This window comes from Propithecus coquereli, unplaced genomic scaffold (assembly GCF_000956105.1).
Source record: "Propithecus coquereli isolate 6110/MARCELLA unplaced genomic scaffold, Pcoq_1.0 Scaffold150, whole genome shotgun sequence".
In the NCBI taxonomy this organism is placed as follows: Eukaryota; Metazoa; Chordata; class Mammalia; order Primates; family Indriidae; genus Propithecus; species Propithecus coquereli.
Window position 1 is genome coordinate 875,312 of NW_012139414.1, and position 27,725 is coordinate 903,036.

Below are 27,725 nucleotides of genomic sequence, written 5' to 3' on the forward strand. Positions count from 1 at the left end.
TATTTATTCATTAAAACCATGTTTTTCTTTAATTCTTTGGACTTATTTGTAAAGCTTCTTTAAAGTCTTGGTTGGCTGAGTTCAATATTTGGATCATCTCAAGATATTTCATTTCTGTGTACCTCATTTTTTCTTGACTGTGGATCACATTTTGTTTCTTTGTATGTCTGAATGTTTTTTATTTAATATTGTACACTGTGAACAATACTTTGGATTCTGTCATCTTTCCCTGATGTATACAGATTCCTGTTTTAACAGGCAATGTATTCATAATTACTGGCTGATGACTTATACTTCTTCAGGCTTGGTTTTATGCTTTATTTTTACACTTTTGTGGACAGCCTAAAGTGTTTCCTAAGCCCTTCTAACTTGGTGAGACTCACTCTCTAAACTTTCCCTGTGGATTTTGTGATGGCTTGATTTTAGATTTTATTAGGGCAGACCTAGAGTAGGTCTAGAGTAGCCCTTGTCCTTATCCCTAGTTATAACCTTTCTGCTATCTGAACTGGATGCCAAGGATGCTGAAGATGTATTTATAAGATCTCTCTACTTTGGCAGAACCAGAACTCCTGTGGCAATGCTCTTATCCCAGGATTGCTCTAACTGTAGAATCTCTGTTCTAATATTAACACTTAGTACCCTGCTTTCTGGTAAGCCTCAGATGGCTTACTTTGTATTTATTAGAGTTCTCCAGAGAAACAGAACAGAGAGAGAGAGAGAGAGAAAGAGGCAGAGAGGGAGAGGGGGAGGGGGGAGAGAGGGAGAGAGGGGAGAGAGGAGAGAGGCAGGGGAGAGAGAGATTATTGTAAGGAATCAGCTCATGTGAGGGAGAGAGGGAGAGAGGGGAGAGAGGAGAGAGGCAGGGGAGAGAGAGATTATTGTAAGGAATCAGCTCATGTGATTTTGGAGGCTGTGAAGTCCCAAGATCCACAGTTGGCAAGCTGGAGACCCAGGAGATTGAGTGGTGTCCAATGATGTGAGTTCCAGTCCAAGTGTAAATGTGAGGACTGATGTCCCAGGTCAAGGACATTCAGGCAGAGAGAAAGAGAGAATTCTTTTTTTTTTTTGAGACAGAGTCTCACTGTGTTGCCCAGGCTAGAGTGCCATGGCGTCATCCTAGCTCACAGCAACCTCAAACTTCTGGGCTCAAGCGATCCTACTGCCTCAGCCTCCCTAGTAGCTCGGACTACAGGCATGCACCACCATGCCCCGCTAACTTTTTCTATGTATTTTTAGTTGTCCAGATAATTTCTTTTTATTTTTTATTTTTTTTAGTAGAGACGGGGTCTCGCTCTTGCTCAGGCTGGTCTCGAACTTCTGAGCTCAAACAATCCACCTGCCTCGGCCTCCCGGAGTGCTAGGATTACAGGCGTGAGCCACCGCGCCCGGCCAATAAGTTGCTTTTTTAAATACCAATTCTCTTTTTAAAAAATTGAGCTTTTTGTTATTGATTCTTTGGAGTTCCTTATAAATTCTAGTTACTAATCCTCTTCGGTTGTATGTGTTAAAATTGTTTTTTCCAGTCTTGGCTTCTTTTAGATGCATATGTTGTCTTTTCCCATACAGAAGTGTTAAATTTTAATGTAGTCGTGTTTATCTGTGTTTTACTAAATGATTTGTGCATTTTATATGTCCATCTCTTCATTCTCTAAACACAGGGGTGCCCCAGGGCTCAGTCTATGGACTTCTCCATTTACATTAATTCTTTTTTTTTTGAGACAGAGTCTCGCTTTATTGCCTGGGCTAGAGTGGGGCATCAGCCTAGCTCACAGCAACCTCAAACTCCTGGGCTCAAGCGATCCTCCTGCCTCAGCCGCCCAAGTAGCTGGGACTATAGGTTCTCGCTACCATGCCCAGCTAATTTTTTGTTTCTAATTTTAGTTGCCCAGCTAATTTTTCCTATTTTCAGTAGAGATGGGGTCTCGCTCTTGCTCAAGCTGGTCTTTTTTTTTTTTTTTTTTTTTTTTTTAGACAGAGTCTCACTGCGTTGCCCGGGCTAGAGTGCGGTGGCGTCATCCTAGCTCACAGCAACCTCAAACTCCTGGGCTCAAGCGATCCCCCTGCCTCAGCCTCCCGAGTAGCTGGGACTACAGGCATGCGCCACCATGCCCGGCTAATCTTTTCTATATATTTTTAGTTGTCCGATTAATTTCTTTCTAATTTTAGCAGAGACGGGGTCTCGCTTTTGCTCAGGCTGGTTTCGAACTCCTGAGCTCAAACAATCCGCCCGCCTCGGCCTCCCAGAGAGCTAGGATTACAGGCGTGAGCCACCGCGCCCGGCCCTCAGGCTGGTCTTGAACTCCCGCCTCGGCCTCCCAGAGTGCTAGGAGTATAGGTGTGAGGCACCATACCTGGCCTACATTAATTCTTAATAATCTTACTTAGTCTCATGGCATTTGTACACTGTAGCTCCTACACTGTAGCTCCTCCAGTCATATATGATAATTTAAAGGACTCTTGCTGAGTGATACTATGTTTCTTTTTCCTTTATTATCCACGTTTCTTGGGAGTCTGTAGTCACTTCCTCCATTTCCTCACTTTCCATTGTCTGTTGAACCCACTGCAGCTTGACTTTTGACCCACTATTCTACTGATAGTAATGACGTTTTTTCTTAAGCAACACAGCCCACTCCCTTTTCTTTTCAAATGAAGTCTTATGTGAAATCACAATATATTAAACAGAAGCAGAATTGCTTTGGGAATGGTTTGGGGAAGAGCTGAAATCCAAACTGCTTTCTTCTCATCTCTCTGAGTTGCTCCAGAGGTACTTAGCCCTGCCTACCTTAGTATTCCTACCTTACAATTCTTACCTTACTATTCCACTGAACACCCTTGTCTCCAGCTATACTGAACTCTTTGGAGATTCTTACGTTGTCATCCTTTCCATCTCTGTGCTTCTGCATAGTGCTTCTTTCACCTGCCTTGAACCTGCTTTAACCAGTTCTCTCAGCTCCAGTAGCACCTCCTAGCCTAACTTCACCTTCATCATTCCTTCTCTTTTCGTGCCTGTTATCACACTTACCACACTGAATTGCAACTTTCTATTTACACCTTTCTTCCCTACTAAACAGAGCTTCTAAAGATTAGAGACGCTGCATTTCCCCCCCTTAATCTCTTTATATCAATGTTACATGGAATGAACAAATGAATGAATGAATGGCTGAGGAAGCTGAGCTAAGCCAAAGTCAGGATTGGCAGACTACCAGGTTTTCTTGTAACAGCTTTATTAAGATGTAACTCATCTACCATACAATTCATAGGGTTGTGCAACTGTCACTGCAATCTAATTTTAAAACACTTTTGTCCTGCCCCCCAAAAAACCTGTGACCATTAGCAGTCGCTCTCTATTCCCCACCCTCCAATGCACTCCAGCCTTAAGCAACCACTCATCTACTTTCTCTGACAGCTAAATTTAACATAGGTAAATTGATCACAAATCCTTAAAATCTACCCCAATATCTGGACCATGATGTGAAATTTGGAAGGTAATTGTCCCACGTTATCAATTTGTACTGCAGAGACTCAAATTTGGGGCCTGGGCTGGGAACAGAGGCTCACATCTGTAATCCCTGTGATCCAAAACTTTGGGAGGCTGAGGTGGGAGGACTGCTTGAGGCCAGGAGTTTTAGACCAGCCTAGGCAAATAGTGAGACCCCGTCTCTACAAAAAATAAGAAAAATCAACCGGGTGTGTTGGTGCACGCCTGTAGTCCCAGCTACTTGAGAAGCCGAGGCAGGAGGATCGCTTGAACCCAGGAGTTCAGGCTGCAGTGAGCCTGCACTGCACTCCAGCCTGGGCAACAGAGCGAGACCCTGACTCTTAAAAAAACAAAAATTTGGAGGCCTGAAACACAAGCAGGTTTAATTCGCAATTTATTAGAGCTAGATCCACATTTAACAAGGGTGGTTAATTTGGTCTTGCTTTTCACTGTTGCTGTTGAAGTTAACCTCCCTTTAGCTGTTTATACTTTGGGAAAAAACAGTATCTGAAAAAACTAAGGGCCGCTGATAGCATTTGTGAAAAGGGCCTAATAACAGGCTGTGCTGGAGGGGAGGTTAGCCCCTATAAAATATCACGGATTAAGAATTACATGAGTAGTAGCTCTCTGGTGCTTTTATTTTTAACGCGATTCTTTCACAGGACCGCCTCCGGATGGGTGCCGCGCGTGTAGCCACGCGGGAAACTTCAACTATCAGCACTGGGCGTCTAAAGCGCGCAGCATTTTCCAAACGAGGATGGTCTCAGGCGTTGCCGGGCAGTAGCGTTTTCCCTCGCGGTCGCCGCGCCCAGTCGCGCGCGCAGTGACGTACGCGGCGCGCGATGACGCAGCGCGCGGCGCGGTGCACGCTGGGATATTTAAGTCTTCTCCGCGGCGCGGAGCCGCGATGTCTCCGGCGGCTGCGGCGGCTGGAGGAGGCGAGCGGCGGCGGCCCATAGCGAGTGTCAGGGCCGGCCGAGGCCGGGGCGGGGGCTGCGGCGGGCCGGCCGGGGCGGCGCTCCTCGGCCTGTCGCTGCTCGGCCTCGTGCTGTACCTGGTGCCAGCGGTGGCTGCGCTGGCCTGGCTGGCCGTGGGGGCTACCGCGGCCTGGTGGGGACTGAGCCCCGAGCCCCGAGGTTCGCGCGCCTTGTCCTCGCTCGTTCGGAACGCGCGGCGTCGGCGAACACTGCTCGCTTCGCCTCCGACCAAGTCCGCAGTAAACGGAAATCTTCTAGAGCCGCGAACCCTACTCGAAGGACCTGACCCTGCTGAACTGCTCCTCATGGGCAGTTACCTGGGCAAACCTGGCCCCCCGCAGCCTGCCCCCGCTCAGGAGGGCAGGGACCTGCGAGAGAGGCTTGGCCGCCGCCCACCCGCCCGTCTCGCCCGTCCTGCCCCTCCCACCCCTCCAACCCATCGTGTCCACCACGTTTACCCCTCTCTCCCCACTCCTTTTCTCCGATCCTCTAGGAGGCCTTCCCACAGGTAAGATACACTGATCTTCGCAGATCCTCCTCTGGATAGACTGGCTTTAAATTGAGGGCTTGACTTTTAAATCGTTTTTCTTTTTCATCACATCCAAAGTGGATTCTGTGTGGTTTTGTCCTCTTTGACAAAACCTTGGTGTGTCAGCCGTCTCTTGCCCTCCTCTAACTCTCGAAATAAGATATTGTGTTGCCAAAGTTATTCGCTTCCAATTTTTAAAACAGCCTGAATTTTAGTGCAGTCTAATTTAGTGGAATACATAATAAGCCATTAAAATGTCTCTGGTTGAAAACATCATTTAGTTGTGTAGTATGTTTGTTTATATTTTTGTCTTTGGACCAGTAAAAGAAATTTTATCAATAGCACTGTAGCCTGGGCAACAGAGCAAGACCCTGCCTCAAAAAAAAAAAAAAAGAAATTGTATCACTTAGCAGAGCTCAAAGAGGTTGTCAGAAAACACCTCTTTGATTGATAAAGCTGATAAAAGAAAATTGTTTTAAGAGACAGGGTCTCACTCTATTGCCTGGACTGGATTGCAGTGTTGGGATAATAGCTCACTGTAATCTTGAATTCCTGGGCTCAAGGGATCCTCCCACCTCAGCCTCTGCTGTAGCTAGGACTACAGACACATGCCACCCACACAGGGAAAATTTTTTTCCTTTTTTTAAGAGGTAGGGTCTTCCTATGTTGCCCATACTGGTCTTGAATTACTGGCCTTGAGGCGTCCCCCAAAGAGCTGGGATTGCAGGCATGAGCCGCTGTGCCCAGCCAAGCTGATCAAATTAAAGAGACTTTTTTTTTTTTTTTGAGACAGAGTTTGGCTCTATCATCCGAGCTAGAGTACAGTGGCATCATCATAACTCACTGCAACCTCAAACTCCTGGGCTGAAGTGACCCTCTTGCTTCAGCTTCCCAAGTAGCGGGGACTACAGGGCACACCATCTCGCCCTGCCAGTTTTTCTGTTTTTTGTAGAGATGGGTTCTTGCTCTTGCTCAGGCTGATCTCAAACTCCTGGCCTCAAGCAATCCTCCTACCGCAGCCTCCCGGAGTGCTAGGATTAGAGGCGTGAGCCACCGAACCTTTAGTCCCAAAAGCTGAATGATAAAAGAGAATACAAAAAATTTGGTGCAGATGTCAGATTTCTGATAAATACATTTAGTTCAGAAGATGGACTAGGTGTTAAAAATGTTTGGCTTTTGGTGCATATTACTGATGATTTAGCGTAAAGGATCGAAGGATTCTTGAAAAGTTCCTCTGTGCACACCCTAACAACACATACTTTTTTTCCTTTGTAGTTTTAGTTGCGTGGGCAGGGTTTTCAATTTCCCTCTGAAATTGTTGAAGTCCGTTATAGAGACAACTGTTAAGCAGCTGTCATTCTCTGCCCTTAGATGGAATAGGGGGAAGTTGCCATAAAAATAACTGTTCTGTTGCTTAGAAGGAGATTTAAGCTCTCTGTGGGATGTCTGAACTCGTGTGGTTCTTTAGCCATTTAAGTTTTCTGACATTCTTTGGTGCTTCTTTGGTTCCATGACGTGTCTCCGATTCCCTGCAGGGATTGTGGGACTTTATCAAATCGGTTTGTAATAACACCTCGAAGACGGTATCCGATCCAGCAGGCCCAATATTCCTTTCTGGGGGTACTTCCCACAGTGTGCTGGAATGGTTGTCAAAAGAAGACTGTATTATCTGTTCGTAATTCCAAGATGGTGTGTAGCCCAGTGACTGTGAGGATTGCCCCTCCCGACAGCAAATTGACTCGTCCCACAATGTGAGTATTATTGGAAGAATACTATCCCTTTTGTGTCCACTTCATTCTTCTACATTTGTTCCTCTGACAGAGCAACTATAAAGCAAAAAAAAAAAAGGAAGTAGCAGCTTATTTGAATGAGAAGTCCCAAACTCTAGTAAAACCTTCTATTTTTCGTGTTTTGCCCTTGACAGTAGCTTTAATTGCTAAGAGCAGTTTCTGTGAGTCTAAATTATGCTTTTGCCTGTTGGTTAGCTTCTGATTTTCAGTGACTTGAGTCTGTGCTACATGGCATGGTAATTAAAATATCTTACTGCTAGAGTCTTGTCTTTCATTACAGACCAGAGCAGATAATCAGCTCAACGCTATCGTCACCGTCAAGTAGTGCCCCAGACCCATGTGCAAAGGAGACTGTCCTGAGTGCCCTCAAAGAGAGGAAGAAAAGGACAGTGGAGGAAGAAGACCAAATATTTGCTGATAGCCAGGAAAATAAAAGAAGGTAACAGGCCCAGTAGAGTACTAAACAGGCCTCCCAAGTGGACTCCTGAGAATTTGTTGAAATACAGAGCATTCTCATAAAGATACAGAGGCCAACTCCAGTTTGTGAGCCTTAATAGGTCCCCTTCTTTGACTTTCGTGAAAGAGCCTGGTAATAAGGGCTTCAATGCTGTGCATTTCCTAAGGCACAGGTTAGATACATTTTATAATTTATGTTTTTCTTAAGTACTCTCTAGAGAGAAGCTGACAACTATTAGCCATGTTACCCTCTACTTTTGATACAGATGTTTTAAATTTTATTTTCACATTTGAATACTCAAAGTCTTCCCTTCACATTTTGTGTTGTTCAATTATTTGGGTAACCACCAGTTTAAATGTCATAATTGTGCCGAAGGAAATACTTGTCAAAGAAAAGTGAAAACTAGAGTATGGTAGAGTTACCAGTAATGAGAGTAAAACCAATTTCCTTATTTGGCTTATATGGTAACTTAATGAAAATGGAGTAAACAATTTCCTAAGTGTGGAAGGAGAGAACGTTTAAGAGGTTAATTCGGATATAGGACTATTTGTGGCTTTTCAAGGAGTCAGTTAAAGATTCCACTCATTTTTTAATTCAGCAAATATTTACTGAGCACCCGCTGTGTGCCAGACCCTGTTCCAAATACTGTGGATAGAGCAGTGAACAAGACAAAATCCCTGCTCTTGTGGAATTTTTTTGAGGAAGTCATGTCATTTATTGAGAATTTTTTTATTTATCACAGGCGCCATGATAGCAGTGGGAGTGGACATTCAGCATTTGAGCCCCTTGTGGCCAATGGAGTCCCCGCTTCTTTTGTGCCTAAGTAAGTCAGAATCCATGTGGATAAAATATCAACTACTTGGAAAATGGAATTATTAGAGTGATTGCCCTACAGATTTTCCTCTTTGCTTTTTGTATCACTTAATTCAGGTTCACATCTTTGAAATCAGGGAGGAATATTTTGAGTAACTTCCCACAATTAACTATCTTCTGTCCAGTTCCTTTTAATATTTTAGCATTAATATGGGTGAAATATGCTAAGGCCAAGAGGATTTGTAAATATATTTGATAACCAAATATATAAACAGAAAGAGTGTAAGGTTCGTGCAAAGGATAAAATACAGTGATATGAAATTTAAGATAAATGTAAAGTTTCAATATTTGAGTTTAAAAATACTTTGGAGTATTTGTCAGAGTAAGAATTGAATAGAAAGGAAAATGGCTTAGTAGTTTGTGTGAAAAGACTTAAGGATAGCTTATATGCTTAATTTGAGTCAGCAGTATGATGTGGCTGCCAGAAACGCTAACACGCTCCTAGTCTGTGCTGTTAGAAGAAAGACTAGAACGAGGTGGGTGGGTGGTAGTCCTGCTTTTCTTAGTTTTGCTCAGAGTGTTCATGGAGTGTTGTGTTGAGTTTGGCATACTGCACCACAAGAGAGGATGTACGCAAACTGAAATTGAAGTGAAGCATCGAAGATGTTAAGGAGATTTGCAGCAGCTGCAAGGGGAAGTGGTGGTGGTGGGTGAAGGGGATTTGGGAGGTGTACAAGTACTAGCCCAGAGGAGGCAAATCTCAAGGGGAATAAGGAAATGAGGGAGGATAATGGTCCCCCAAAAAACTGAAGGACTGTCACATGAAAGAGGCAAAATAACTTGTTTGGTTTGGCTTTAGATAGGATTCATGGATGAAAGTTAGAGGAAATACATTTAAATAAGAATAAACAGGTTTATGGTTGACGTGCATCACTGTAAGAGATACCAAGTCGTCTACATTGTAACTGAAGTTGGACAACTCTCCCACAAGAAAGATATATAGGGAATCTGTTTCAGTTGGAGGCTTAGAAAAAATGGTTGGTTCCTCTTAACTCGATTTTTTTTAACAGCATTATTGAAGTATAATTGATGTACAATAAACTACCTGTTTAAAGTGTGTATGTTTTGACATGTATACACCTGTGAAACCATTACCACCATAAAGATAGTAAACACATCATCACCTCCAAAAGTTCCCTCATGGCCTCCCTGTATCCTCCCTCCAGTCCTGTCCCGGTCCCCAGGCATCCACTACTCTGCTGTCTGTCACTGTAGATTAATGTGCTTTCTCTAGACTGTTATACAAATGGAATCATGTATTTAAGTTTTAAATATTTGGCATTCCCTACTGACTTTGTCAGATCGATTTAGCAGCAGAAATTACGAGCATTATCTTCTTTTTTTCATGTTTATTAAGAAAGGTGTCAAGAAATTAATCGGACAGCTGAAAATATATAGAAAAAAAATTAGCCGGGCATGGTGGCGTGTCCCAGCTACCCGGGAGGCTGAGGCAGGAGGATCGCTTGAGCCCAGGAGTTTGAGGTTGCTGTGAGCTATGATGATGCCGCTGCACTCTAGCCCGGGCAAGACAGTGAGACTCTGTCTCAAAAAAAAAAAAAAAAAAGGTGTCATGACCATGGAAGAAACCTTAAAAGAGTGTTGCCGTCAGTAGTACATCTAACTATCTTCTTTTTATTAGGCCTGGGTCTCTGAAGAGAGGCCTCAATTCCCAGAGCTCAGAGGACCACGTGAATAAGAGGTCCCGTACCTCTTCTGTGAGCTCCTTGGCAAGCGCATACACAGGTGGCATCCCTAGCTGCAGTCGCAATGCCATTACCAGTTCCTACAGCTCTACTCGAGGCTTCTCACAGGTACAGCTCTTGTAGTGTGGGGGAAGTGGGTTCCCAGCATTAATTAATTGATGTTTATCACCTTCTGTCTGTCAGAAATTAGGATTGCCTCTAAGCTAAGAGGCAAACACTTGAGTGATAATATAGACCAATGGAACAGAATAGAAAGCCCAGAAAGTAAACCAGTGCATATGTGGAATCCTGATACAAGATAAAGCTATTAATTTCAGATAAATGGATGAAAGATAAACAATTCAATATAGTATTAATGGGATTGAAAAGGTAGATTGAGTCTGGATTGCATTGTGAGTCATCAAAGAGATTTATGCTATAGGCATTTAGAATGTAGTGAAAGTTTCTTAAACAAGAAGTGGTCCTAATTCTGTTTTAGGAAGAGGATTGGAGTATTATTGTATAGGGAACAGAGCAGGCTTTGCTGCCAGACAGACTTGGGTTCAAATCGTGGCTCTGACACTTAGTAGTTGTAGGGTCTTGGGCAGGCAAATCACTTAACCTCTCTTTTTCGCATCTCTGAAGGATCATTGTAATGATTAAAGGTAATGTTTGAAAAGCACCCATTACATGCCTGTCAGTAAGTGGGTACCCAGTACATAGTAGCTAGAAAAAAAGAAAAAGCATATATGGAGAAAGATTTCTGAGAGGAGAAAATTTTGAGACAAGTTCATCAGCCCAGAAGCTCTGACAATAATATAAATGAAAGGTGAAGGCTGAGCCAGAGTAGTTGTGGGAATGAAAAAAAAAAGATAATAATAATAACCTTTACTTTGAACACTTATTCTATGTTAGGCCCTATGTTAAGCATTTTACATGAATTTCCTCATTTATCATCACAATAGCCCTATTAAGTACACACTTATAATTCCTATTTTTAAAATCTTTTTATTATGTAAAATTTCAAATGTACACAAAAGGAGAGAAAATATAATGAACCTCCATGTAGCTTCTGTAGTTAACTGCATTTCATTAGTCCTGTTCCATCAATTCTCTCAATTTGTTTTTGCTTGAGTTTTTATTTATTTTTTTGTTATTATTGTTATTACTTTTTTAAATAGAGATGGGGTCTTCCTCTTGCTCAGGCTGGTCTTGAACTCCTGAGCTCAAGCAATCCTCCCGCCTTGGCCCCTCAAAGTGCTAGGATTACAGGCGTGAGCCACCGCGCGCTACCTGCTCTGTGTTTTAAAGCAAATTGCAAACATTTCATTTCATTTACAGGTACTTCATTGTATTTTTAACTGTTGAGACTTTTTTAAAACATTAATAACCACAATATTACTATCTTTCTTAAATAATAACTCTTTAATATTAGTTAATATCACTGTTGTTTTTTTTTTTAAGAGATAGGGTCTTGCTCTGTTGCCCAGGCTGGAGTGCAGTGCCACAATCATAGCTCACTGCAACCTGGAACTTCTGGGCTTGAACAATCTCCCACTTTAGCCTCCCGAGTAGCTGGGACTACAGATGTGATCCACCATGCCCAGCTAATTTTTTTATTTTTTATTCTTTTAGAGATGGGGGGTCTCACTATGTTGCCCAGGCTCACTCCATGTTTAAATTGCCCTTATTACCCAAAACTACTTTGAATCAGGAGCCAAAAATCAATTCATTGCATTTGGTTGATAAATCTCTTAGGCGTTTCTAATCTATAATACTTCTTTCTGTTCTTCGTGCTTTTGAAAAAATAGATCATTTTCTTCTGTAGAATTTCCTCACATTCTGGAATTAGTTTGCATCATCATGGTGTCAATTTAAGATGTACTTTATCCATGTAAATGGATACTGTTTTCCATGTAAATGGTTTTTTGGATCCTTAAATTTGATTAGATTCAAATTCAATTATTTTGGCAGAATACTTCATAGGTGGTGCTGTGTGTTTCCTTTTGTATCACATCAGGATGCAAATAATATCTGGTTTCCCAATTTCTGTGATACGAATATTGATCACTTGATGCAGGTGTTGTCATTCCTATTCATTCATTTCAATATTTCTGTGACCTTTCCACCTGATGACTTTATCAGCCATTTACCTAGATCTACTATTAAAATAGATTGCAAATGGTGATACTCTAATACTCTTGTGCCCTCTGCACTTATAAAATTTCATTTTATATAGAAGAACAGGCCCTTCCCAGAGGAATGACAAGATAATAAGGCTTGATGCCATAGCTAAGGCCAAAGGTGACCAGTGAGGTTTTTGCTGTTGCTGTCTTCATGAACTTCTGAGTTTTTGTGAACATTTCATGGTTTTTCAATACATTGTAGTTGTTATTTTTGATGCACAAACTTTTCCTACTTTGGCCTGTGGGAGCCCTTTTAAACTATCACATGTATCCTTTTGTTTTGACCCCAGCAGTCTTTGATAGAAAGCTTGGTGGTTCCCCCCCGCCAGGAATTTGAAATCTGAATATTTCAAATTCAGATTTACATCAGCCAAATTTTTTACATAATTTCTTTGATTTTACATTTTTATATATTCTTACACAAAAAATGTTGGTCCATAGTTACTTATTTGATTGATCCTAGTACAGACGATTTCAAAATAACATCATCAGTGTCATTATTAACAGTAAGACTTCTGAAGTCAGTTTAAGAATTATTCGTGATTCATTTTGTCTTTAGTATATATCCTTCTATGAATACTGGGGATATACAATCAAAATATTGTGTTTTAAAGTAATGCGAATTAATTGTTAGTTGGTTACATCACCAGCTTTATATATAGTAAGGTTCATTTGTTCAAGATGTTTGAAAGTTTTGGGGATTTCTATGTTTTTTCTTTTGGAAATAGTTTTGTTTTTATGTAAAATACTTAAATTGTTCCAAAGATCATATACTAAGACAAGAAACACTCGAGAAATCCAGTTTCCATCCCTTTCCTCTTCACATTGTTCCCTTCCTCTCCATTTTGTTACTTTTTATCTTTCATTTTTTTTAAACTATATGCAAAAAATAGGTTCCTAGAAGTCAAGTTTCCCAGGTCAGAGGTTAAATGCATGTGTAATTTTGCTAGACATTGTTAAATCCCCCTCTACAGAATGCGAACCATTTAGCATTCCCATCAGCATTGTATGAGAGGGATTATTTTTCCACATCCTCACGAATAGATGAGGTTGTCGTAACTTTGGATTTTCACCAATTTTACAAGTGAAGAGTAGTATCTAAGTATCTAATTTGGTCTCTTACGAATAAGTTTGATCATGTGTTCATATGTTAATGATTATTTTCTGGTCCGTTTCCATGACTGTTCATATCTTTTGCCCATTTTTTGAAGAGCTGCTGGTCTTTTTTCTTCTCAAATTCAAGAGTTTTTCCTATGTTAGAGAAACCTATTCCAAATGAACTAAAGTTTTAAACATAAGGTAGAAACCATATAAGTACAGTATTAGAGGAAATAAGCTTCTCATGCATTGCTGCTGGGAGCTTCAGTTGGTACAGTTCTAGAAGGCTGTGCGGCAGGAGTTGTCAACACATGCACATGCTCTTTGATTCAGCAGCTGCACATACACTCAAAGACATGTACAAACATTTGGCTGTAGCATTATTTTAATAGCAGAAGCTTGGAAACAATGTAAATGTATCTTTTCAGGGGAGCTGGCTGAATAACTAACTTACAGTAATTCTGTAAGTTGAAATACTATGTAACTATTTAAAAGACTAAGCCAGGCCCTCACCACCTATAATAGCTCAGGAGTTTGCAAGAGTGAGACCCCGTCTTTAAAAAAAAAAAAAAAAATGCTAAGGCAGCTTAGTAATAGAAACTTGTGAACAATCTCAAAAATACATAAAAAACAAGGTGCAGAACTGTGTATGGAGTTCTCTATTATTTGGGCTCCTAGTGTCTTTAATCTTTTAATATGCATAGAATAATTCTGACAGGATATATTAGAAACTGGTAATAATTACTGAGATAAAAGGGAAGTTTACTTTTTACTATATACTCTTGTAATCTATAACATGCAAGTGTTACCTTTCCTGGTTTCAGGTTTTTTTTTTTTTAAGTAGAAAAAAAGATTCCCGTGTCCTGGCCCAGTCTCCATCCCATAGGTACCTATTGTTGCATTCTTACTGTCTGTGCAAATACAGATAATACACGGAATTTTTGGGCTGTTCTACAAAATGGGATCACAGCATTTGTGCTTTTTAAAAACCATTACCTTTTCTCTTTAGCCATTATGTCTTGCAGAGCCTTCCATGTCATGTAATCTACCTTACTCTTTACATGGCCTTTTTAAATTAGAGCATAATACATAGAAAAACACAAATCATAACTACAGCTCCATGTAACCAGGTCAAGTAGTAAAACATTTTCAGTACCCGGAAGCCCCCCTCGCACCTGCTCCTCATCACTACTCCTTTCCTCCATCCTTCCTGAATATTAGCACCATATATAGTTTTTCCTGTTTTGAATTTTATAATATATAAATGGAAACATAGAGTATTCATTCTTTGCTGTTGACTTCTTTCACTCAATATTTTACTTGTGACATTTGTCCACGTCGTTGCATGTGGCAGTGAATAATTCATTTTCATTGCTGTATACTGCCATAATATGAATATACCACAATTAATTTATCCATTCTACTATCGGACATTTGGGTTTCCAGTTTGGGGCTATTCTGCATAATACTGCTATGGACAATTGTGTAAGTCTTTTGGTACACACATAGAAAGTATACGTATGTTCATTTTTAGTAGATGTTGCTGAATAATTTTTTAAAGTGAGTGTTTCAGTTTATACTTCTAGAAGTAGTATTAATATATGAGATTTTTGTTTCTGTTGTTTCACATCCTCACTAATGCTTGGTGTTGCCAGTCTCATCAGTGATTCTGGTGGGTGTGAAGTAATATTTCAGTGTGGTTTTAATTTAATCAGGTTTCCCTGATTACTAATTAGACAGAAATAAGATCTTTTTATTGGCTATTTGTATATCCTCTTTTATGAAATGCCTGTTCAAGTTTCTTGGCTCTTTTCTGTTAAGTTGTCTTTTTCTTAGTGATTTGAATAAGTTATTTATATATTCTAGATATGAGCCCTCTGTCAATGAGGTTTTGCAGCAAGTGTCCTACTCTGTGTCTTGCCATTTTACTCTCTTATGGTTAGTATACTTTGTGTACTGTTTGAGAGCTACCTAAGGTCATGATTTTTTCCTGTACTACCTTCTAGAAGCTTTATTATTTTACTTTTCATACACAGATCTATAATCCACCTGAAATTGATTTTTGTGTGTGGTGTGAGGTAGGGATCAAAATTAGTATTTTTTTTTTTTTTTAACCATAGAAATATTCATTTCTTAGCCGGGCATGGTGGCTCACACCTGTAATCCTAGCACTTTGGGAAGCCAAAGCAGGGAGGATTGCTTGACTTCAGGAGTTCAAGACCAGCCTGAGCAAGAGTGAGACCCTGTCTCTACTAAAAATAGAAAAATTAGCTGGGTGGGCTGGCATGTGCCTATAGTCCCAGCTACTCCAGAGGCTGAGGCAGGAGGATCACTTGAGCCCAGGAGTTTGAGGTTGCTGTGAGCTAGGCTGACACAACAGCACTCTAGCCCAGGCAACAGAGTGAGACTCTGTCTCAAAAAAAAAAAAATTAAAAAGTCCATTTCTCTAGTAGCATTTATTGAAAGGACTGTCCTTTCCCTATTTCTCTATAGCACCACCTTTGTCATAATTTAAGTGTCCATATGTATGTTGTGGGCTCATTTCTAGATTCTGTTCTGTTCCGTCGGTCTGTTTTTCTACCCTTGTGCCAGTCTTTTTTTTCCTGCCCTGTACTTGGTATTTAGTAGAATAAGTCGTCCCACTTTCTCATTCCTCTTCAAGATTGTCTTAGACCTCGGCCCTTCGCATTTTCATGCACTTTTTAGATCAACTTGTCAATTTCCACCAAAAAAAAAAAAAAACAAACACTTGTTGAAACATTGATTGGGACTGCCTTTAATCTACTGATGATTATTTTGGATAGAATTGACATTTTAATAATATTGAGTCTTCCAATCTATGAATATGGAATATCCTTCATTTATTTATGTCATCTCTAATTTCTTTGTATAGAGGTTTTATTTCTCTTTTATTAGATTTATTCCCAGGTATATTTTTTTTTTTTTGAGACAGAGTCTCGCTTTGTTGCCCTGGCTAAAGTGAGTGCCGTGGCGTCAGCCTAGCTCACAGCAACCTCAAATTCCTGGGCTCAAGCAATTCTTCTGCCTCAGCCTCCTGAGTAGCTGGGACTACAGGCATGCGCCACCATGCCTGGTTAATTTTTTCTATATATATATATTTTTAGTTGTCCAGATCATTTCTTTCTATTTTTTGGTAGAGATGGGGTCTCGCTCTTGCTCAGGCTGGCCTCGAATGCCTGACCTTGAGCAATCCACCTGCCTCGGCCTCCCAGAGTGCTAGGATTACAGGCATGAGCCATAGGTATATGTTTTTGATGCTGCTGTAAATAGTATCTTTAAACTCTGGTTGTCTATTGCTGGTGTGTGGAAATACAACTGATTTTGTAGTCAGAAAGTTTGCTAAATTCTGAATATTTCTATATTCTTCAGGATTTTTGTATATACGATCATGTTGTCTATCGTGATGACAGTTTTTTCCTTTTCTTTCCGATCTTATACTGTTTGTTCGTTTATGCCTTATTGCATTTGGCTAGGACTGAGTATTAACGTTGAATAGAAGTGACAGCAAACATCCTTTTCTTTGTTACATCTGGAATGTGTGTTTACGTGTAGTCAGTGAAGTAGAGATACAACACTGTTTTTTGCTAATTGTGGAACCAAGTTGTGCTCCACCCTGGCTAAACTTTAAAGTCACCTCTGGCATTTCTGACCCTTACTTGCTAAGGTATGTGGAGCCTTCAGTGTCCAGGGCACTTTATTTAAAAATGCAAGGCCCAGACACTTACGTTCTTTTACAGTTCCACAGTTGACAGATGAGCAGTCGTGTGTGAGAACCAGTGAGGTGGCATTAGGGATTTGAAGGAATTGAAAATGGCCATATATGTATTCATACATCAGTATATATTCATTCATTCCTTGGATCACTTCAATGGATTTTTCTATTCTTTCGTGTCCCTATAATCCCATATTTTTTAAACCATTGTGCTCTGGCCTTTCCAAATGACTGTCTTTTCTTGTTTCTTGTTCTTTTTCTGAGCATAACTTTAAAAACTTATTGATGTGATCATTTTTCTTCTGAAGGTCATTCTGGGCCTTGGGTTTCCTGATGTTAGTCTTTTATTTAAGTCCCTCTTTTCTTCTTTTGAACTCTTATTAAACATTGTTGTCTTCCTGTTTGTACTTATGTGACACAACTGTTACTGGGTAAGAAATCATTAGAAGCTTTTCAAGTAGGAAAAAAAGGGTGTTAGGTGTAATAGTTCAGTATCTTTGTAATCAGGTTCAACCCTTACAAGAATAATTGCAGTGTTTGCTCTACAACAGTTACTTAGCTGCCTTTGAAGGAGGCAGAGAAGAAAACACCATCTTTGCTGTCAGAGACTTGCCTGGTAGAAGGGACAGATGTATGGATAATTGTCACATAATAATAAATGCCATAAGTGTTGCAAAAGTCATAAATGCCATGACAGCGTATTTTAAAAAATTAATTTAGTAAATTAAAACTGAAAATTTAATGAAAGTAAGACTAAGTTAGTTTACTGGCTTATCTTCACTGGGACAGTTTCTTAATTTACTTTTATCCTTTCCATAGACAGTCTATAGTAGGCTTGTATGCAGCATAGCTCTACCGTTCCTGAATGCAACATCCTACTTTTTAATATACGCAAAAGTGCATTCATTCCTTCTACATTTGTTAGGTAGCATTCCATTACTTTTCTAGACTCCTTTTTTTCTTTTTTTGCTTCCATAATTATTAATAATACTGGCAATTGACTTTCCTTTCAGGGATCTTTTTTCACAAAGAAATATGTTATTAGTCACGTAAAAAAAGGCTTTTGTACACAATGATGTATAGAACCACTAAGTTAGGTTGAGGGTCAGATGCTAAATTATCAACTGGCTTGGCTTAGTCATGTCGCTCTTGGTTTGGCTTTTAGCTCTGGAAGAGAAGTGGCCCCAGTTCATCACCCTTCTCTAGCCCGGCCTCATCCCGCTCCCAGACACCGGAGAGGCCAGCAAAGAAAATAAGGTAATGAGCATTCTCCTGCAGTTATCACTTGCTGTATCGACAAATGAGAGGTGAGGAAAAGAGGAAAATGTATTCAGCTCTTAGGCTTTGTTCTCCCCTGACTTGGAGAAGCAAAGAAATCAAGTCCCGGGAGAAGGACAGTGAAGTACCCACCTGAATTGCTCTCATCTCTCATAGTCCTATGGCTGTCCGCCTCTTGCCCCAGTGTGAGGGGTCAGGGTGCAAGAGCAGAGACCACCCAGGGTGGAGCGCAGGGAGAGAGTTGTGGCAATGGGCAGGAGCCTTCAGGTTCTTGACTCTAGCCGACCCCGTAGGTCCTTATAGTTGGCTGGAACTCCACTCCCTCAGGAGCTGTGTCTAGAGCTCCCAGGAACCTGGCAGGTTGTAAGTAAAGTTTTGAAGATTCTTGTTTTGTGGTTGTTTTACAACAAAGGTTTCTCCGTGGCCTCCATGAGCTGCCTCCCTTCTTTTCTGTAGGAATTTTCTTTTGACTTTTTTTTTTTTTTTTATCCCAACATACTGAGATTGTAAATCATGGTCCTCCTAAGCATTGGCCACTTGGTAATTCCAGGAGTATAAGAAGTTACTCAGTACTTTGGTCAGGAAATCTTTCTAAATTAAATTCTGTCTTTTCTCCCAGTAGAGAAGAGGAGCTTTGTCATCATTCCAGTTCTTCAACTCCATTGGTGACAGACAAGGAGTCCCAGGGAGAAAGGGGTAGGTTGCTGAGCCAGCAGGAGTGGCTGGTAGTGGTGCTGATGCAAGTGTTTATGGAGGATGTTTAGATTAATACCTATTGAGAAAACATATTGCACATTACTTTGTCTGGGGCATGGTAGCTACAGAGAGGTTTCCTGTCCTTCAGAGGTTTATAGTCTGATAAGCGAGAAAGGTAATGCAGACAAATACAGTAAAAGCAATAACTGCTGGATAGAGATGAGCTCAGTTTGAGGCATCATGGACAATCGAGGTAATTACTGTCCAGTAAACAGTTGTATGTACAACGTTGGAGCAGTTGTCTCTTTAAATCCTCTCAACTATTAGAAATAATCTTGCAAACACCATCCAAGTGCCCAAACCATGGAAGATAGAATCTTTTCAGAGATACCCAGAGAAACTCAATGTTAAGAACCAAGTTGGTAGACAAAATTATCCATTTCTGGAAGAGGGAAGAACACAAACAAGTCTAGATTTCTTTCTTTAGTTGTAGATACAACCACATGGAAGAAACAGAACTCCTGGAATTCCCCATCTACACCTGGCAGCTCTGGGCAGCGAAAGCGGAAGATTCAGCTGCTGCCCTCCAGGCGAGGGGAACAGCTGACGTTGGTACGGTCTTGTCCATCTACTCCTGCCCACCCCAGCTTTGCTGTTCTGAGTCTCAGGAAGGCTAAGTACAGGTTTCTTGCAGTTTCTTCTGATTGACCTGAATCTTTATCTCTTTGGTAGCCTCCACCTCCTCAGCTTGGCTATTCAATCACTGCCGAAGACCTCGACTTAGAAAAGAAAGCTTCATTACAGTGGTTCAACAAGGTTTTGGAGGACAAGACCGGTAAGGAGTACAGACCAATTGCCCACTCCAGAGAGGTTTAAAGTATTTCTTGCCTCTGGTTATTTTGGTGTCTTTTTTTAAAATGAGTTTCTCCGGAAAGACCCCAGGAAGAGTTCATGTTTTCTCACTCGAGAAATTCATTTGGGCCTTCACTGAAACTGGGCAACCATGGACATTGCGCTGGAGGGGAGGCATTCCTAGATGAGTTGTCCTGCCACCCCGAGCATCCCCTGCTCTCTGGTAGGCCATCTGGAGAGAAGTCTCATACAAGCCAGGGCAGTTTTATCTTTTCTTTCTTCCTCAGATGCTGCCTCAACCTCCATCACTGAGACCCCACCAACCACCACTCAGCCTTCGTTTACTTTTACCCTGCCTGCTGCGGGGACTGCCTCCTCCCTAGCCTCCGTCCCGGCCCCAAGCACCAACCCGCTGTTAGAGAGCTTGAAGAAAATGCAGAATTCCCCAGGCCTCCCATCCTTCACAGGTGAGTGGGAGAGGTGCCCTTGGAGCATCAACCTTTGCTTAGGTTGAAGGAAAAGCATCGTGCCTATCAGTCGCGGGAAATTGTTCTAAAGGTTGAACACATTCTGACTTACCAAACCGGAGCTGGCCCAAGCTTAAAACTTAGCATTCTCTAATTGGGAAGTTTTAGGGCAGGTGTACTGCAACACTTAAAGCCAGGGAAGGCAGCTTCGTTTTGGCTCTTCATCTGAAACCCAGTTCCTTGGCTGCTCTGAGCCTTGCTGTTGTCATCTGTAAAATGGGAATAAAACTAACAGTGCTTTTCTTGGGAGGGGTTTCTGTGCATGTGATGATGTGGTTAATATGTTACATGCTGGTCAGAGCCACAGGTCCAACACAGTACTAATTCCTTTTCCCGCTAGGTTTTCAAGGGTCCTTTCAATGTCCCAAGCTGGTGCCTTCACGGCACTGCATATATGCACACCTCTATTATTGCTCTTCATCAAATGGTGGTGTAGGGTTAGTATTCACTCTCTTCCAGGGCTCACAGGTAGAGACTAGCTCATTTGTGGTCGTATGCTCTCCACCCAGTGCCTGGGGGGTGAACATAGTAAATCTTTGTCAGATGCATAAGGTGTATCTGGATACGTAACTGAACTTGAGTTCAGGTGATTGGAGTTTCCATGGTTTCTGTACATGTGGCCCTCAACAAGGCCCCATTTTATCCCCTTCTTCCTGATGATCTGTGAGGTGGAAATAACAGATGCTTGATTTACTTCATGAGCCTGTTATGTAGACTTAGCCATATTCATTGACTGACTCTTGGATCCCTGGCTCTCTGATTGGCATGGGGAAGATACAGAGATATTGAAAGTATTCGAATTGACTTTTTTCATTCTTCCTCCCAGAATCTGCTGGAGTGGTAACCACTGAGGCCCGTTCGCCTCCGAAGACACCCAGCCTTCTGGCCTCTCTTGGCTCTTCACAGTCAGGGCCCCTTCCAGGCACCTCTGCAGACTCGAAATCCACAGTCACGTTCATGGGGCTGGGCCCAGCTTCTTCCACAATACCAGTCACTGACACCAAGTCGCCTCCAGCCCTCCCGGCCGAGACATCTGCCAAGCCCCAAGCCCCGTCTGCCCCGTCCCCCACCCCCAAGCAAGGTTTTCTGTTTGGAATGCTGAACACCCCACCTTCTAACCCTCCTTCCCCTGTCGCTCCTGCTGTGTCTTCATCGTCTCCCATGTTCAAGCCCATTTTTATGGTCCCACCTAAGAGTGAGAAGGAAGGCCCCGAGCCATCTAGCCCTTCAGTCACGACCACAGCATCCTCCACCTCCACTCTCCCCACAACTGCCAGCACCTCGGCCCTGACTTTCCCGCCTGTCTTTAGCAACACGGGGCTGCCTCCGTCTGTGCCATTGTCTGCTCCCTTCTTCAAGCAGACAACTACTCCAGCCACTGCTGCAGCCACAACTGCCCCTCTCTTCACTGGCCTGGCCACTGCCACCTCTACAGTGGCCTCTACCACCACAGCCAGTACATCTGCAGACTCTGCTTCGAAGCCTGCTTTTGGCTTTGGTGTAAACAGTGTGACCAGCACCATGAGCAGTGTAACTAGCACCACCACTTCCACTGCACAGCCTTTCCTCTTTGGGGCGCCCCCTGCCTCCAGTGCCAGCTTTACCCCAGCTATGGGCTCCATATTCCAATTTGGCAAGCCTCCTGCCATGCCCGTATCAACCACAGTCACCACCTTTGGCCAGTCCCTTCCCAGTGCTGTTCAGACAGCCACCAGCAGCAGCACTGCCGGCTTTAGTGGCTTTGGCAGCACCCTGACCACCTCAGCCCCGGCCACCACAAGCCAGCCTACGCTGACGTTCAGTAACACAACCACGCCAGCATTCAACATTCCCTTTGGCTCAAGCACCAAGCCTCCTCTCCCATCATATCCAGGAGCCAACCCCCAGCCCACATTTGGGGCCACCGATGGGCAGCCACAGGGGGCCACCAAGGCAGCCCTTGCCCCAAGCTTTGGCAGCTCTTTCACATTTGGAAACTCTGCAGCCCCGGCCCCAGCTGCGACTCCAGCGCCAACCCCAGCCCAGCCAGCCTTTGGCAGCACTGCACATTCAGCTTTTGGTGGTTTGAAAACCACAGCCTCTGCCTTTGGCACACCTGCCAGCACTCAGCCAGCCTTTGGTAGCACCACAGCTGTTTTCTCCTTTGGTGCAGCCACCACCTCTGGCTTTGGAGCTACAACACAAACCACCAGCAGTGGGACCAGTAGCTCAGTGTTTGGCAGCACAACTCCATCGCCCTTCACGTTTGGGGCATCAGCAGCCCCGGCTGGCAGTGGGGGCTTTGGGATCAACGTGGCTACCCCAGGCACCAGCTCCGCCTCTGGAGCCTTTAGCTTTGGAGCTGGACAGAGTGGGACCACAGGCACCACCACCCCCTTTGGTGGGAGCTTAAGTCAGAACACCCTGGGCACACCCAGCCAGAGTACACCCTTTGCCTTCAGTGTGCCCAGCCCACCTGAGAACAAACCTGTGTTTGGAGGTAAGTGTGGGAACATGCTTGGTCTGCTGGTCCAGGTGCTGTTTTAAGAGCAAGCACAGGCTCTGCTCTTAGTAAGCTTTTGCTGTGGCGATGAAAAGATAGACATTCAATATGGAAGTCAAATGTCAGCAGTCAATGTTTTGATAAGATGTGTAATTAATGACTATGGAGGAGCCATTGTGGATTAAGGTGGACAAGGAAGGCCTTTCTGAGGAAGTAAAAAAAGTTAAGCTGAGAGTGTGTTTGCGACAAAAGAGGGTTGGGAGTATGGGGAGAGGGAGGGAGGGAGAGAGCCCGAAAGAGCGAGCACACCTTGCAGGCACAGGAGACAGCTGGTGCAAAGAAAGGCCCAGGGGCAGAAGCAAGCTGGCGTGTGAAACGGCAGGTGTGGCTGGAGGGACAACAATGGAGGAAACGTGTACAGGAGCTGAGAGGCAGGTGGAGGTGAAGATCATTCGTGGTCAGCGCTTGGTGTTTGAGTTTTAAGTATTAAGGAAAATTATTGTAGAATTTTAAGCAAAAAAATGAAGTGGTCTTATCTATCATGTAGAAGATGAATTTTGACCCTTATAGCTTCTGTTTTCTTCATTAAATATGAGAGAAGATCTTCAGGAGTGAGTCAGGTTAAGATACATACAAAGAGGGCCCCTTGAAATAGCCATTTTGAACAGTGGGAAAAGGAACATAATTTAAGAAAGTGTGGTGGCTCACTCCTGTAATTCCAGGTGGGAGGATCACTTGAGCCCAGGAGTTCAAGGCTGCAATGACCTATGATGAGGCCACTGCACTCCAGCCTGGGTGAAAGAGTGAGACCCTGTCTTCAAAAAACAAGAAGGCGGCCGGGCATGGTGGCTCACGCCCCTGTATCCTAGCACTCTGGGAGGCCGAGGCGGGCGGATCGTTCTGAGCTCAGGAGTTCGAGACCAGCCTGAGCAAGAGCGAGACCCCGTCTCTACCAAAAAATGGAAAGAAATTAATTGGACAGCTAAAAATATATGTAGAAAAAATTAGCTGGGCATGGTGGCGCATGCCTGTGGTCCCAGCTACTCGGGAGGCTGAGACAGTAGGATTGCTTGAGCCCAGGAGTTTGAGGTTGCTGTGAGCTAGGCTGACGCCACGGCACTCGCCCCAGGCAAGAGAGTGAGACTCTGTCTCAAAAAAAAAAAAAGAAGAAAGTGTAATACATTTGCAAGGCAGTTTTGTGGATTGGAGAATTGTGATCACAGTGAGGCCAGTTTTTCCCCAGCAACATTCAGTTGTTGAGATGTAGACCTAAAATATGTAGAGATCTGGCAAAACCCAGCCTGTGTAAACCCAAGCAAGCATAGCAGGAGGCGTGGGGGACCAGAGGCCTTGATGAGGTTGAGGAAATGCGGGAGGTGGGAGAACTAGAAATAGTGAGCTGGAGGAAGAGTGCAATAGTGCTCGCAGTGAGATCTGGGAGCTGGAGCAGTTCCTGGTGGTGACAGGGTGACCATAGTGAGTGGCAGAGGTGGGGTAGAGGAAAAGCTCATCAAGGCAACAAGGTCAGAGGGTAGAGAGGATCATCAGTCATCCTTGCAGATGAAGTCACCAGGAGTGGGATGGGGAGGACAGTGAGCCAGGTGTCCTCCGTGAATGAAGGGGGGAATGGCCTGGCAGTTGAAAGATGGTGCTAACAAGGACAAAGGCGCTGACTGTAAGTCTGATGACCTGAACTTCAAACGAGTTAAGGTATTTGAGGAGGGAGATGCCTGTGCCTGCTTAGCCCTGGGACCTGTGCACGTGAGGGCGAAGAGCCTGGCCTGGAGGGGGAAAGCAGTGTGGGGACAGGGCAGCCAGAACTTGGTTGGAGCAGGTGAGGGGAAGGGAGTTTGCTGACGTTCTGGAGAGCACTGTGAGGTTAGGAGCCAACAGGGTGGACTGGTGCTGAGTTTGTGGCTTCTAGAGGGGAGGGCACAGGTAACCAGGGAGAAGCAGCATAACGAGATTAGTCCTGTTAGAAGGTAGGTGACCTGGTCAAGCTAGGAGGTGGGGGGCCCCTCTTCAATGTTGACCAAGGGAACTCCTTGGCCCAACTCTTTGTGTGACCAGGGGAAGGCAGCATGAGGGGCTTTCTCTCTGCTGCAGCACTGCCATTATAAGGCTGGGAGAAGGCAGTCGCCTGGAGCAGCAGGTGTTAAGACTAAATATGTTACGCAGTCACTTTTGGGGGAGAGAGCCAGGAACAGTCGGGGAGGACGGGAGTCGGGTATCCTATGGGAAATGCCCCTGCAGAGAACAAACCACCTACCTCGCTCCATTGCCTGCTTTGATATCCTCTGCTCACTGGCCTGGTGTCTACAGCTCTCTGGTTGTCTGCTCTCTTCATTCTAGGCACCTCCACTCCCACCTTTGGTCAGAACACCCCTACTCCTGGAGTGGGCACATCGGGCAGCACCCTCTCCTTCGGGGGGTCATCAACACCCACCCAAGGCTTTGTTGGAGTCGGACCCTTCGGTAAGAAGCAAGTCTCTGGCCAGCGGGACCTGCATATCTCCTGAGGCGGGTTGGGGTGGGTAGCAGTTTCCTGGCTCTCTGAGGCCCCATGAAGGTCAGGCTTGGTGTGGGAAAGATGCAGTTGGCCTGAGAGTCCACACAACCCAGGTAAGGGAGTCGGACGGCAGAGACCAGAGAGGAGCCGTCTTGGGTAGAAGTCCCCAGATCACTTGGGAAGCCAGGTAAAAATGGAGTCATGAACCTCATTCTTAGACCACCTCTGGGATTTTGCATTTTCAGTAGGCCCCTTCTGCACAGTGCTGGTGCAGCTTGGGAAGCACCCAGTATTCTGTTGGCCTAACTTTCAGAGATTAGAGTACCTGGAGATGTTTTCTCAGGTAGCAGCTGCCCTGATGAGATCTTGTTGAATCTTTCCAGGATCAGCGGCCCCTTCGTTTTCCATTGGTGCGGGATCCAAGACCCCAGGGGCTCGACAGCGACTGCAGGCCCGAAGGCAGCACACCCGCAAAAAATAGCCTTTGTCCCTTGACCCTGTTCCCCCCACCCCTTTCCCAAATCTGGACCTTGGCACCTGCTAGGAAGAGCCTTTGACCTTGAGTTCCATAAAGCAAATCTGCCCCAGATCTCTGGCTTCAGCCACCAGCAGGGTAGTGGTGGCCCTGGTGCCCTTTGCCTGTTCCTGGAGGAAGCACCAGCCTCAGGGAGGGGGAGGCCGGGTCTGGCAGGGCAGAGCCCAAAACCTTTACTTGAACAGTCCCGCTGGTGAGGCTGGAGAACTAAGGAAACATCTGTACATACCGTTCACTCGCTTCCCTGCCTCTTGCTGTGTGTGACCGTAGTCAGGCGGCCTCCCTTTCCGCCTTGGCCTGAGAGCCACCTTTGCTGGAGGGTGTAAGCTGCAGCCCGCTTGGATCTCTGGTGTGCATTCGATGGGATCGGGGGAAATCGATTATCCCTAAAGCTTTTCCTTGCTTGGCTTGGCTATAAAAAGTGGTTCTCCTCCTCGGGTCCCTTTAGGGGACTCTTTCCCCATTTCTTGCTGCTTTGTCCCTCACTGGTTCCTTGCAGGATTTAATCCTTTTTAAATGATCTTGAATCTAGCTTTGCCTTGGAGACCCCAGTGGGTGCTGCTCCTGCCGTTTTCCTCCTGCCAGTTCTGAGTCAATGTTTCATCTCCAGTCCTCTCTGCCAGTTTGGCCCCTAAAAGCTTGGTGGCTCAAGACTGTTAGCCTGGCAGAGCCAGGGGTGAGATACCTCGCTCCAGGAGGGAAAAGCTCTTGGAGCAGGCAGGACGCCCACCGCTGCTTTCAGCTCCCTCCTCCCCCCACACCCATTGGCCTCATCGGGCCCTTGTCTGCCTCTCCGGGATTGTATGTTTCGAGCCTTGTCCTGTGTTACTGTCTGATGCTCACGTCTATCGCTCTTTGAATCGAGTTTGGAGGAAGAATTGAATTGTATGAGTGGCGGCATGTTGGTAGTGCCGGACTTAACTGTTTCAAGTTTTCTGGGGCCTAGCTAATTGAATGTGGAAAGTAGCACCACTTTATGGCTACAAGTGCTGACTCCTGAATTTTCAAATGGTGTTTTGACTTTAAGGGCTGGCAGCCCAGGAGGGTGGGGCCCGGGGGAAGCAAGACCTTTCCTCTGTATCTCTCCTTACCTACCTGACCTCACTGGAGGCTGCATCACCCATAACATCTGTTAGGAAACCTAATTAATGACCCATACTTTACTACTTTGAGGTCGTATCTTAGTTATTTTTCCCTGTCAGGGCCCTTGCCAATCCATCATCCATCCTCTTTTCTTCCTTTGTTCTACAACCACACACCCCAGGCCCAAGAGCCTTGCTGCCATGCCCATCCTCTTCGGGAGAAGTATGAATGCGTGTGTCTAAATTAAAAGAAAAAATATTTAAACATTTTTTAACAAAATAAAAATTTATTTTTGTATTTAAGCTAAATTGCCTTTTAAATTCCTTCAAGCTTGGTTCATCGAGGTGGTTAAGTATAAACGCTATTGACTAGAAATTAGCTGTATAGTAAGTTATGCCTGTGTGAAGAGGAGGCTCATGTGCTGTCCCAGGCAGCTTTCCTGAGGGACTAGAGCTCCTTCTGGACACGTTATATAAAACGTAATTCTTATTTTATAAATAATGTGATGTAGATGTAACTCGTCCCCCTCCCCCTTTAGTGACTGAGGTTGAATGTTTTGTGGCTGGGGACTGCTCCTCCCCACCCCTCAGAAGAGCTCTGAAGTCCGACATGTTAATACTTGGCTGCGTGTGGAGCTGAGGAAGGAGCCTGAACCTCAAGTCCCAAATACCTGTTAGGATTGGAGGGGTGGGGGTGGGGCGCGGGTATAGAGATCAAGCTTCTACCTATACCTTACGTAAGGTAGATCCTCTTAGTTTAAGTACTCTGAGCTAGTTTACCTCAGTTCCACAGGCAGGACAGTTGGCCCAGGAACCCCTGAAGGAGGGCGTCCTGGCACAGCGTGAGTGAGAGTGTGTATGTGTACGCGCACTGGACAGGAACGGGAGGCTGGGACTTTCCATTACAAATAAAGACTTAATTCCTGTTGAGTCTAGTTGGAGTTTTTAGTATGAATGTGAG

At 44.1% G+C, this 27,725-nt stretch overlaps 2 protein-coding genes across 2 annotated transcripts in view; one reads left to right on the plus strand and one right to left on the minus strand.

Annotated features, from left to right (window-relative positions):
* LOC105806986 (dnaJ homolog subfamily C member 30-like) overlaps nt 1-4,762 on the minus strand; it is a 12,761-nt gene extending 7,999 nt beyond the window's left edge. Inside the window, exons 1-2 of the mRNA XM_012640235.1 lie at nt 4,533-4,762; nt 4,311-4,407 (exon numbers count right to left, since the gene is read on the minus strand). Coding sequence (XP_012495689.1) covers nt 4,311-4,407; nt 4,533-4,762 — 327 coding nt within the window. The remainder of the gene's footprint in view (nt 1-4,310; nt 4,408-4,532) is intronic.
* Nucleotides 4,391-27,725, plus strand: LOC105807058 (nuclear envelope pore membrane protein POM 121C-like). Its single transcript, XM_012640331.1, has 13 exons — nt 4,391-4,963; nt 6,520-6,735; nt 7,055-7,213; nt 7,974-8,054; nt 9,744-9,915; nt 17,969-18,060; nt 18,704-18,777; nt 19,265-19,389; nt 19,510-19,612; nt 19,917-20,096; nt 20,983-22,635; nt 24,991-25,113; nt 25,531-27,725. Exons 1-13 carry the CDS (start codon nt 4,761-4,763, stop codon nt 25,626-25,628), a joined length of 3,279 nt encoding a protein of 1,092 aa, XP_012495785.1. The 5' UTR covers nt 4,391-4,760; the 3' UTR covers nt 25,629-27,725.

Coding starts and splice junctions, on each gene's coding strand:
- LOC105807058 (XM_012640331.1), top strand. CDS start 4,761: ATGGGCAGTTACCTGGGCAAACCTGGCCCCCCGCAGCCTGCCCCCGCT. Junction 18,061..18,703: donor AGGCCAGCAAAGAAAATAAG/GTAATGAGCATT, acceptor TTCTCCCAGTAG/AGAAGAGGAGCTTTGTCATC. Junction 20,097..20,982: donor AGGCCTCCCATCCTTCACAG/GTGAGTGGGAGA, acceptor TCTTCCTCCCAG/AATCTGCTGGAGTGGTAACC.